We start from the raw sequence: 12589 nt of genomic DNA, 5'->3' as shown, positions 1-12589 counted from the left end.
TATTTCACTGTCAACAAAAGTCTACAGCTGAGGCATTATAGCTACACAGAGGTAAGAGTGCTCTGAGCTAATGTTAGTATGGCAGCATGTTCATAATGACAGTGTTAATATGCACATATTTAGCAGGTATAATCTTGACTATGTTCTGCATCACAGTTCAGCTAAACGCTAATTAGCACTAAACACAAACCACAGCTGAGACTGATGATAGCACTTTAGGAAAGTGAAGGGATCAGCAGAGTTATGGCACTTCATTTGGAGGGGAACATGGCAGCAATAAATTTTAAAGCAACCCATCCACAGTTGTTGTGGTTTTCTAGTTGTGTTGTCACAATGCAACACAAAAGAGGAGAACATGGTCATATTGTCCAGCAACAAAAAATAATACAACTTAAAATGTCAACAGCTCTTAGTGGGCTTGGTAATAAAATAATAATTGTTTCCTCACTCCATTAAACAACTTAGCTCAAAACGGATTCCTCTCATGAGCACCAATGCTGCTGTTAAATTCTGAGAGAGACTGGTCACCATCAACAAGGAAAGGAAACAGTTGGGAGATTTTAACAGCTGTGGGATGTCATGACTTGTGTCTGGTGGCTGTCTGACTGAGAAGCACTGACCCTTTACAAACACCAGCAGGAAGAGAGAGCGAACACAAATTCAACCTACCATTTAGGACAGGAGAGTATGCGTATACTTGTACTGCATTGTATGTGTTCCTTTTTGCATGTACTTTTTAGTATCTTTCTATGTGATTGTTCTGTATATGTGTTTGCATATACTGCATTAGTTTGTAGCCTGTTATCTTCTGCTCCACGGGTACACGTTCACATACACAGACATACAGAAAGTTGCTGGCACACCAGCATAGATCATCTCCTTGTTGAATCACCCCTCATAGCAAATGTGAATCAGCACAATCCAACCATATGTTTCACTGCCTCCTCTGCTGTCTAGCACTAAGCTGTATCCCTGACAGATGGTCCAGCTGCACGAAACATGACCGTATTATTTTATCATGTACTGTATAAACTGCATAATGAGTCTGTGATGAAGCCTTTGCTCTTCCGGAATGTGAAAACTTTGTTGTCTGAGTACTGCTGAATAGACCTGGAGTTGCAATTACTGTTTGTGAGCAAAAACCTCTTGATCAATCTGTTCTTCTTAGTGTTTTTTAAATCTCTCCACATCTTTTTCACATTTTATACACAGCAGCAAGAATTAATTTCTTTGTTTATTGTGTGAGAGGAGGGAACTACTTGCTGTTTCTCTGCATGATGCTGGTCTCTCCAACCAGCATGCCACTTTCACAAAATGCTTTTCCTGTGATCCAAAATTGATCCAGAAACCAAAAGATTGTCACCCTGAGGGAGAGTCACCTAATATAATCCTTCAAGGGACACACAGATGGAGAAGAAAATGAAAATGTAATGGTTTATGGCTTCTAGTTCCTTGTAGTGCACTAATGTGATGTACTCAGTGGAATGGAGCAAAATTGTGTTACGCTTAGATAACCTGGTCTCATTATACACAGATTGAACTATACTGAAACACAAATACTATAATCTATTTGTTCAAAATCATACTTATAAAACACTTTGCAACTTCTTATATTATCAGTTTTTACATTTTGGTCCCCTCTAGCCTAGAAGGGTGAACTGGACACATTTAAAACAGTTGTAAGTAACTTCCCCTTTCTGGTTTCAAATAGGGATTTTACACTGCATGTTAAGTATCTTGCATTTTGGAGCAGTACGTGAGCTATGAGCATTTTGAAATTGGAAAACAAAGTCTCAGTTAGTAAATTATTAATAGAAACTCAATTGTTAAAAACAAATAAACAAAAAAAAAGTTAAGGAAATACCAAGTTGTATTGGCTTTGATAATAATCTTTTACCAAGTGTGTGCTTGTCTAGGTGCTTGATTATTGATCGTTGTAAGTGCTTCACACATGCTCTGACAAACAGGCACAACTATGAGAGATTGGTAATTCAGCTGCGGTCAGCGTTCAGCAATGCCAAAGCAGATTCAATAAATTAGATGCACAATTATTTGGACAATATATATTCCAAACAGCAGGACCAGAAAGGGAAAAGTGCCAAATTGTGCAACCTGAACAAAGCCGGCACAGGGAACAAGTTGAAAGGGTTAATAAAAACTATGTTCACAAGAATCTGCAGTGACATTGAAAGTGAAAGTAATGGACATTATTCATCTGTGGAAATATTAAGAAAAAATATTTCTAAGCGATTTCTGACACCAGTGGACATTTCTGTCACGACGAATAAGCTAAATAAAGTTCTGAATTCATTCATTATTGGTTTTAGCCTCTTTATGGGATTTGTTATTATATTTTTTTAAAAGATAGAAAATGTTGCATGGGGCTAAATACCTGTATAATAAAACTATTGTAATGTGTAATAATACATTATAATATATTTGTTAATTAGACGTTTTTATTAACAGCAAGAAATGCAATATAACTAAAGCTTTAAAATACAATACATGTAGTGCAAATTTAATAAGTAAAAGTAAATATAATATGCCTTTGAAATTTAGTAAAATACTTTTATACAATGGAAATACTGGCGAAAAGCACAAGTACTTCAAAAACCTACTTCTATAGTAACTTTTTCCTGTAGTTCTGTCTGCATTTGCTCATACAAGTGACTGACAGCTTATAATGTGGTTGCCAAGCAACAGCAAGATGCCACTCATTCCCTGAAACCAGTGTGATTGGGAGAAGAATTTATTCTGAGTTCATTGACTCAGTGCTCTCATATATAATATATACAGAACCCTCCAGCATCCAGCTTTACTGGAGTGAACAATTTTGGTTCAAGGAGGCTAAATGATAATTTTTGCAGATGTTTAGCATTTTATTATTTTGAGATATAACCTTGTAATCTGGTAGATTTTCTTTCTTTCTTTATTGTTGCCTACCTCCACGATAGATGCCTCTTATTCCATTTGTTCTGAGGGTTCAAACCCCGTTTTCTGCGGCCTGTTGTCACTGCAGTCTCAGAAACATCTGGCAAAGAACATCTGGGTGTTTTCATTAGTCCTAGTGTGGCTTGGTCTAAGAAGAGAGGAAAAGAGAGGTAATTGTGATTCAGTAGCATTAACACAAGGTCATCCAGTAAATATGACTTTATTTGACACGTGGAAGTTAACAAAGATTAACGATAAGTTAACGTAACCACTATGTTCAAGTTAAAGACACTAGTTCAATATGATAGAGCTCTTGGTTTATGTCCTCACGTTCATACATATGTATGCACAAGAGGTTCTGAGAGGTCATTCAGGCCATGAATCATAAATGCTCTCAGAGATGACCTCTTACATGCACAGTCACACTCTCACCCACACTACCGTTCAATACATAAATTCTATCTCCGATCACACCCACACACTTGGCATACCACTACACTGCTCTTAAATACATTTATGCACATGATGTCATGCCTTTTAACCCCTAAAGTGGTATATACATATATGATTAGCAGAATATAGAAAAAAAAAATATTTTAATTAAAATATACATTTTCATTATGTATTGTTTTTAAAGGAGGGCTGTGGTGTGCTCTGTGAGAACCATCGTCTGTACAGTGTGTGAGGTAGAATAGCTGAAGGTATATTAAACTGTATATTATTCTACTGTTGTAATCAGTCATGTAATGTGTGTTATGGTGATTCTGCTATTTGTGTGACAGCAAGTATGATTAACTGTATGTTCACAAGATGTCTGTACAATCTGAAGCAATCCTATACAAAAGAAGTGAAATAAATATTACCAGTCTAATGTTCAGTTGTTGTTGTGTCAAAGATATTGATTCAACTCAGTGGCAGTTTCTAAAGCCAACCTTTGTTTTTGTTGGTTAGATAACATTTTATTGCATTTTATAATAGGGTATGTTTGCCTTTTGTTTTGTACCTGATGCACAGTTTACATAAAAATAAGACTCCCTCTCACACAGTGCAAAGACACAGAAACTCAGGCATAGTACCTCCGTCCCCCAAATGAACCAACTCTCTCTCATGATCTCTCCACAGCCACATACCTAAGACTCCAGTTTCCTTCAGCCCTCCAAACTTCTGCATGGCTTTGATGGCCTTGGTGAGTGCCTCCTTGGTCTGAAGCTGGCCAGACACTGGATCAGGGGGTGGGAGGTAGCCAAACTTGCTCAGCCAGTTCTGGAGAGTTAAGACATAGAATTCAAAAGTCATTCATGGCATTTCAAGGACTTCAAATATCCTTAAGCTGCTGAGAGAGTCTTACACCTGTCTATAACTACTGTTGGTGATCTATGTGTGTCTATGCACATGTGTGCACTCAGGATTTGAGAGACCATTGTATGCTTGCATGACTGTATGCTTGTCCAAATACTATATTTATTAAAATGACCAGCTCCTAAAACATCACAATTTCTCTACACAAAATAAAGGTCCATTTTCAAAGTAGGTATTTTGACATTTTATAGCAGCACTTAAAAGGAACATAGCCATAATTAATGCCATTAGTAACACCAATGCTTTGCCTGTTGTGACACGGTAAAAACATCTGCTGTAGTGTGAAGCAGCTAAAGGGAGTAAAGCCATGAGTAATATTTTTAGACCTGTTCTTTCCTACTGGGAAATGTCAAAATGTCTTTAAAACAAAATACATATTCATTTTATAATTTCCAATATTTTGTTGGGGTTTGCTTTTTTTAATAACTTAAACTTTAGTAAATCTGCAATCGATGGGATGTTTTTCTTTTGCATGATTGATCCATACATGAAAACAAACTATTAGCAGTTGAAATAAAATCGTAATAAATAGCACTGGAGAGTGCTTCCTTTAGTTACTTATACTGACATTAGGAATATTTTATTCACAGTAGCTGTGTCAATTTAATAGTGAAAACTGTTACTCTCCTAAAAGATTAATTATCATCTTTTATGATTACAGCAAAACCTGTTTTCTTTCTTCTTTCAATTGATTCTAGCTGTTTCTCTTTGTATTGTGCTATCATTCTTGCTGACTCTATTTTGCTGTCTCCTGTTCTCTCAGTCCTCCATCTATCTCAGCTCCACCCCTCGATGATCTGACAAGTCTGTTTTTAATGTGTTTTTGATCAGCACTGATCAGAGATGAGTGACACAGATCACTAGCAAAGGCAACGATTCTCTACTGACAGCAGTGAGAAAATTCTCTTAACTAAATAATTGACTTTCATTCTTACAAAGTTGTCTGTTGACTGGCAGTTGCCTTCCCATCCATGACTTTGCTTCCCAGACAGGGCAAGTTTCAAGAATAGAAATGTTCTTAAATATTGTGTGAGATGAAGACGTCTGAAATGTAGTAGTAGGACTGCACATCTGCAAAACCATTTATAAGACAATAAGATGGGGTAAATATTTAAATGAATTAATTTTCTAAAGTTTGCTGAAGATAATGTTCTTTTGTATCTTACGCTTTCTAGTACTGAATTATATTATAGCTACAAAAGAACAACAACCTGTGTTTACACACACTATCTTATATTTTAATGTCCCAATAGTTGTCAGGCAGATGGGCCACTTTTCATTAACTAATAAAAGTGAACTGTCTGTGTAGTGATGTGCTTTTAGTATCTGTACTGATGCCAGCTGTTCGAAACCTGGCTTTGAAATAAATCGTGGATGAGTGCAGGTTTACGATTGAAATGCTCTTAAAGTATATTACCAAATATGTTGTGATTAAAAGGTTAGAAAAATGGAGGGAGGAGATGATTAAGAAAATTAATAAGGAAAAACGCTGATGATGATGATGTTGATTCTGAAGTCTGAACAGCATCAAAGCCTCAGCCTGGTAATGTTGACATTTACTGCAGGTGCTGGAGTCAAAGACTCTGGGATTCTGTGGCAGGCTATGTTACACTGGAGGTTTATTCTAAACACTTTACGGTTCAAAAGCCACCTGACCCATTTCTCAATTACCTAATGATATGTCAGCATACTGGACTTTGGAAGAATGTAGAGAAAAAAAAAGTGCTGTATAAGGCTATATTGATTCCCGTTTCCATCCCCATGTCAGTGCAAGCACAGAATCAGAGACACAATAATACTTAAGCAGCTGCTATAGATTGAGCATCTCGCTTAAGGTCTAGCTTACTGACACTCAAACTTACTGCATTTAGTAGAAGGAGGATTTTCACCACCCTGCTACTGGTTAAATGGAACATATTTTATAACTGCATAGAGTCTAGTAAAGGAAAGCATGTCACACCAGCTAATACCAGAGTCTGCATGTGTACAAAATTGACTGTTTGTGCTGTATGCTGTAGTCAAAAGGTCCACCAATGCATAAGCTCCCAGTCTAGTAGAGAAATGTCTGCTCAACAGTTTATGTGAAAACCACTAAGAGCACTACACCAATAGGCCATCATAAGTCAGTTTTAAAAGAACAAAAGGCATGGCACTATGTGTAGAACATTTTCAATTCATACACAATACATTTTAAATAACCACATGAATTAAAATACCCAGACATGAAATACAATGGAACTAAGCAGGTTAACTCAATATGAACAAAATAGAGTTTTTGTGCAGTACCTGCATTACAACTAATTATCACTATTAATAAACAGATCATCTATTCTTGGTAACAGCTAGAATTTCAGGTGACCTGGTTAGGCTTTGCATGTTCCCACTGAAACACTACTGTATATAATGAAAAAATATGGAGAGACATGTACAGTATACATTATCTATAAGTATAATGCAACCAGTAACATTAAACACTGAGTTTTTTAATTCACCATCAGGCACTGCTGATGAAACAAATGCTCAGTAGTAAAATACATGACACAAAAGGCCATCTTTGATTACACTTGACTCCCAAACACAACGAAGAAAATAGGAAAGGTGAAGAGAGGGCAAAACATCTCGACCTCATGCAGAGGCAGAAAAGACCTTGCATGATGAAAAAAACGTTGCTCTCTCTCTGTGATTAACTGCAGCAGAGGGGGGCTAAGACTCCAGTCTTCTTTAATCATGTATTATTGATACAATGATTGATGAAAATTATGTCTAACACACCAGTGTTCCCATATTATTCTATCTCAAATAAGAAACATGTATCCAGAAACACAAGGTACTAAACAGGCTCTTGGTCTGTACAATCAAATAGCTACAGTAAGCTGTCGTGTTTTTATAGCTCTGCTGTACTAGGCTTAAAAAATTCTTAACATTTGTTCAAGAGTTGTAGAGCAGAACCAAAGAACAACTCACAAGAAAGCAACTGGCTGAAGTTAGGTCCTTGGTCTGTGTTCATTCACATGGCTACATAAGACAAATATGGAGGTAAAAGGAGGAATAAACTTGGAGACCTATTTTACAGAGGTATTTTCACAATCTAGCTCTGAATTTTTGTAGGTGCAGTAGCAAGTTGCTAATAAATTTATGTTTTGGGGTAAAGATGGCCTTTGGGCCTTTTCTATGATAGTTTAACACCTCATTAGAAAAGCTTTCCTAATTTCGTGAAATAACCTCATCCTAGTTAGAGGATGGCAATGTAGTCACATTGCTGGCTTGACTACAAACCTAAGTTATACAAAATGACATTAACCCACACGTTGCCTTAACTAATGAATTATCACTCATCTATAAAGCATAAATGACTAGTTCAATGTATGTATCTATAATAAACCCATTAGGTTCAGCTGATAAGCCCTCTGTAACGTATTTCTTATCAGTGGTCGAGCACCTCTATAAATTTTGTTGAAATTCAGCATCACTACAAACTGTGTACTGTATTTATTGCCACTGCAATAACCAGTGAGGCCTTATTTAATCAGGCAGGGAAGCAAGTGTTCACAGGTTGAGACAAAAAAAAAAAAAAAACTGCACTGAGTGTCGAAAGTGACTAAACGTGCTCCAAATTTTGGCAGAATGTCAATGTGCTGTTTGGAAATAGGGCTTTTTACTACAAAGTCATTGTGCTACTTGTTTGTGGACATGCAGCAAGGTCATGGCTAAACTGTCCAGAATTCCAAACTGCCAGGGTTCAGAAAGGTGACTGTACAGAGACTTTCAGTATTTGCAAGCGAGTGTGAGCGTGTTTATGTGAATGCAAAGTAAAGTCAACTCCATAAAATTCCTCACTCAAAATAGACACACAACTGAGAAAAGTGAGAGAAGACGAGGGGAAAACAGAAAAATGAGAAGATAGGAGACCTCTGATGAGAAGGACGATTTACTCATCCTCAAGGGGACCCTTCTGTTCTACAGCATTGAAACCACCAAACCAGTGAGTAAGTGTGAGTCATGGATGAGCTGCATCAATAACACCTATCAAATAAATAAAGAAAAAACATAAATGAAGCAGACACAAACCCTCCCTGTACACAAACAAATAACACATCTTTTTTTTCCTATTATTTCACTTAGTCTTCCTAAAAATGGTTGGAAGTCAGTCTGTGACAGGTAGCTACATCTCCCAGTGTGTGGCTTAATACCAGCTTGTGGGTGTTTTACAGTAGGTAGCGTCAACTGCCAGACTGCTTTTATACATCCCTATGGGTAATGCTGTATTTTTTTTTTCATTGTTAAAACATGTTTTCTATTCAACAGATATAAATTCAAGCTGTGCTCCTAACTTTTAACAACCACTTCTGTATCCTGCAAAGAAAGAGTATTTGTACCAAAAGAGCAAATGTGTGGTTTAATTTATTTTAAGCAGAGTATCATGTATTTGTGAAATAACTAGAAATGGGGAAAGTTTTCACAATTCTATAAATGTGTCATTTGTATCCATTTTAGAGAACTAATTAATTGATCAAAGCATGATCAACAATGTCAAAGCCTTTTAATACTGACTTCTTTACAAAGAAAAACTGTTTGGTGGCATGGAAGGACTGATTGTCTAAAAATCACATTTTAATCAAATGATGGATAGAAGCAGATATGAGCACTCTCCATGTAAATGGAAAGTGTGGCAGTCCATATGCTGGATGGGGATTTTAGTGTTGAACAATGACCCAAGATAAACAAATAAGAAGAACTGCACTTTCATACACTGATAATGCTCCAACCCACATGCTCGCTGTTATAATTTATACTTTATTACAGTGTAGGTCTGACAGACTCTAAAACCTATCTGATAGCACTTCACAAGAACTGCCATGACATATTTTATAGACCTTCATAGTGCCTAGACGACAAATCCTTTTGACTTTGTATAACCTACAACATTTCTTCTAGCAGCTCTGCAAGGCTCTCACCTGTGATTTTAGTTAAATATCTCAACAGCTTTTTGATAGATAAAAGTTTGTTTGCACATTCAGCAACTCTCCCATTCTCCTACTTTTACCATTCTCAAAGCTGGTCCAAGTCATAATATTGCTTTCTCTATGTTTCACAGATGGGATCAGGAAATTAAGCTGGAATGCAGTGTTTTGTAGCAAACCATAGGGCTTCTTGTTCAATCCAAAAAGTTCTACTTTGGTCTCATGTGTCCACAAAACACTCTGCCAACTGTCCACTGGCTTGTTCACATGACCTGGAATTTTTGGACAGTAATGGCCAATCTCCTTGCAACTGCCAAGTGCATCATTGTTGTCCAGTGTTCTTCTGGTGCTACAATCACAAACACTGATATTAGCCACTACAAAAAAGAAAGTACCTTGGGCTTCCTTGGGTTTCTTGACCTCGGGGACAAGAGGTACACATAATTTCATCAGATACAGATTTAATAATTTTCGTTAGTACAGTACAGTAATACACAAGTGTAATTCATTGATGTATTTTGCCTCATTTGTTTAATTTGTTAAATTGTAAACACTCAACTAGATGTGCTTCTTGACTTTTACATCAACCAAGTGTCTTAATGGTCTTAGTTTTATTTAAAAAAGGGAACCCGTCCTAATTATGTTTTTATCATACAGAATCACAAACCTTATCTTTGTCTTATGAAGAGTCCACATTATTCTCTGCATGTGTTAGACTGGTCGCTGTCTATTTCACCCCCAGATTCTACCCTTATTCAATTGGATCTCTCTCTCCTTGTCTCACCCCCTCCCACACTGACTAAGTATCGCTCCTGCACATCCTGACCAGAGGTCAGTCAGGGAACATGATTTGAATCAGTATCCCACAAGAAATGGGAACAGGGGGAATAGAACAAAAATAGAGTGGAGAAAAGGGTTGATAGAAGAAAAAAGACCAGCAAGTTAGCAAAAGCATTTGAGAGACAGGAAAATAAAGCCAATACAAGCTGGTCCTCCGTATCGCTCCCATGTAATGGAGTCAGATAGACAATAGATAGAGACAATAGATGGAGAGATGACCTTAGTCAAGAACAAATAAAAAATTTTGTACATGGTAGGAGTATCACCTGCACGTTAAAATCAATTTAATACATTTGATTTACAAGTAGAATATTTAAAAAAAAAGGGAATTCATTGTGCAGCATATTTTGAACATTAGGATGTCTGACATCAAGCACTTTGATCTCCCCCAGTTGTTTAATTTAGTAATGAAGCAGCACAGAGGAGCTTCTGTAAAAGCAGGGTGAAGATGAAAGAATGTGGGATATAAAAATACACACAGAATCAATGCATTAAACAAACACCTTTTACATTTTAATGTGTTTGAGAAGAAGAATATTGCAATACAAATTTTCATACTTACGTGTAAAACAGAACAAAACATTTGCATTAAACGTTATAGTTTGTTTTTTGCTATGTCACTGTGCGCAGCACATCACAACACTTGTCAGAGAAAGAGGGAGGTTATGCAATAACACACAGAATTCTAAAGGATTAGTATTAGCAGTGAAACAGCCAGAGTGGGAAAAAAGTGTAGCAAAGTCTTTCCTGATAATGACAGTGATTATGTAACTTTATTATATTTGCCAGCCATACAGCTCAATTCTTCAATATGGCACACTTTTAATTACACACTGCTTTATACAGGAAAGCAATAAAACACACTGCAATGGTAACACAAGTTTAGTGTAGAAATTCTATACATTTTATCATCAATGCTATTAAGCTCTGGGTCAGGTGAGCATGTAGTCATGTTTGTGGAAATGCAAAAGCCCTAGCAGCTAAAGTCACAGCCATACATCAGGAGGAATTGATTAGGGCATTGAACAAATGTGTTTCAAAGAAAATAATAGGGTGTGCAGTTAAAACATGGCACAGGAATTCAGTAATTCAACTTTAAAAGTCTAGTTTTTAATGTTTAGACCACTTCAAAACTCAGGCACATTAATTGTGGGACTTAAATGAGTTGAATGTGTGAATAAATGAATGAACAGCTGATACATTAGTGTAGTTCAGGAAAGTCAGATTTTAGATGCATGAGTGACTGGACCCTATACGCTTCCAAAAGTGACCCGTGTTAGAATCTTTGTGTTTTTATGCCACTTTTGTCTTTTTGGTTAAAAATAGTGTATTTGTACTGTATTTTTGTCCACACAACAAGGATTCATTTCATGTTTGAAATATTTTTAAATTTTCACTTTTCAAAACATTTTGAAAATTTGAAAAGAAAATTACACAGCAGCAATAGAACAATGTAAATATCTTGTGTCATCACTTTATGCAGTTGTGACAAACTACCTGTTTCTGGCTGTGATCAGAGCAGGTACACACATTGCATCTCCACATTGACTGCTGACTTTACAATCTTTGTTATTTGAATGTTTTGAATGATAAGCAAACCACTGATCAATACGCAGCTACTTTTGCAAGCCACAAAAGAGGCGAGTTTGATAATAGATTTTAAGAAACACATACTCTGTGTGATCCACAGAATATTTATTCCTGACAGTCTGAGATTCCCGTGAATTGCATAGGAAATGAATGTGGGTCATTTTTGACCCATCTATGGAAGCTTGGGGTAGTAATACAAAAACTACAATTTTATAAAATGTATAACTGGTATGTTAAAAATTTAAGTGGCATGATATCAAAAACATGTTTTTTGAGAAATAACTGGACTATTAAATTATAATTTCTCGTTAAGATATTGCAAGACAACAACCTCACCGGGTCATTTTTGACCCACTAATGCATCTAAGGGTTAAAGAAAGAAACACTAGCCAAAAAAAAAACAAAAAAAAAAAAACAGCATTCATTGTTTGGGTGTTACAATGAATCATTTTCATTATTTTTTATTTTGTAGTTTAAAGGAATTTGATTAATTATGTAAAGCTGTCGAGTGTGCTTTTGGGAAGGTTAATGTTTAATTCAGAAACTTCTCCTGTATATTGTTAATTAGGTTTTTTTTTTTAGAGAAATATATAGATAAAATATATCTATAACAAAAATGTTAAGTTTAGTGAACATATTTTTTTTTCAAAGTATATGTAAGGTAATAATGTAGGAGTCACAGTATACTGCAGTGAAAAATAAGAGATTAAGTGATACTGGCTTTCATTCTGGAATCCTGAGCCATTGCTGGATCCACCAGCCCAGTGGGACTGAAGGGTTGTAAGCAGGGTTGCAAAGACACTACTTCACAATACTATTACTCGCGAAGGAAAAAGTAAACTAATATATAATAACACTAATAAAGGAAAGTGAACACACATATCTTAAATCATAATTCTAATTAAACT

General features: G+C 36.1%; 1 protein-coding gene across 2 annotated transcripts in view; it reads right to left on the bottom strand.

Annotated features, from left to right (window-relative positions):
- mmp17a (matrix metallopeptidase 17a) overlaps positions 1 to 12589 on the bottom strand; it is an 82448-nt gene that overhangs the window by 30421 nt on the left and 39438 nt on the right. For both annotated transcript variants that reach the window (XM_067484833.1, XM_067484832.1), the window contains exons 2-3: positions 4062 to 4194; positions 2944 to 3079 (exon numbers count right to left, since the gene is read on the bottom strand). In XM_067484833.1, the coding sequence (XP_067340934.1) occupies positions 2944 to 3079; positions 4062 to 4194 (269 nt within the window). The remainder of the gene's footprint in view (positions 1 to 2943; positions 3080 to 4061; positions 4195 to 12589) is intronic.

Source organism: Channa argus, chromosome 18 (genome assembly GCF_033026475.1).
Source record: "Channa argus isolate prfri chromosome 18, Channa argus male v1.0, whole genome shotgun sequence".
Classification (NCBI taxonomy): Eukaryota; Metazoa; Chordata; class Actinopteri; order Anabantiformes; family Channidae; genus Channa; species Channa argus.
The sequence above is the reverse complement of the archived record's forward strand: the minus strand, read 5'-3'. Positions and strand labels throughout refer to the sequence as shown.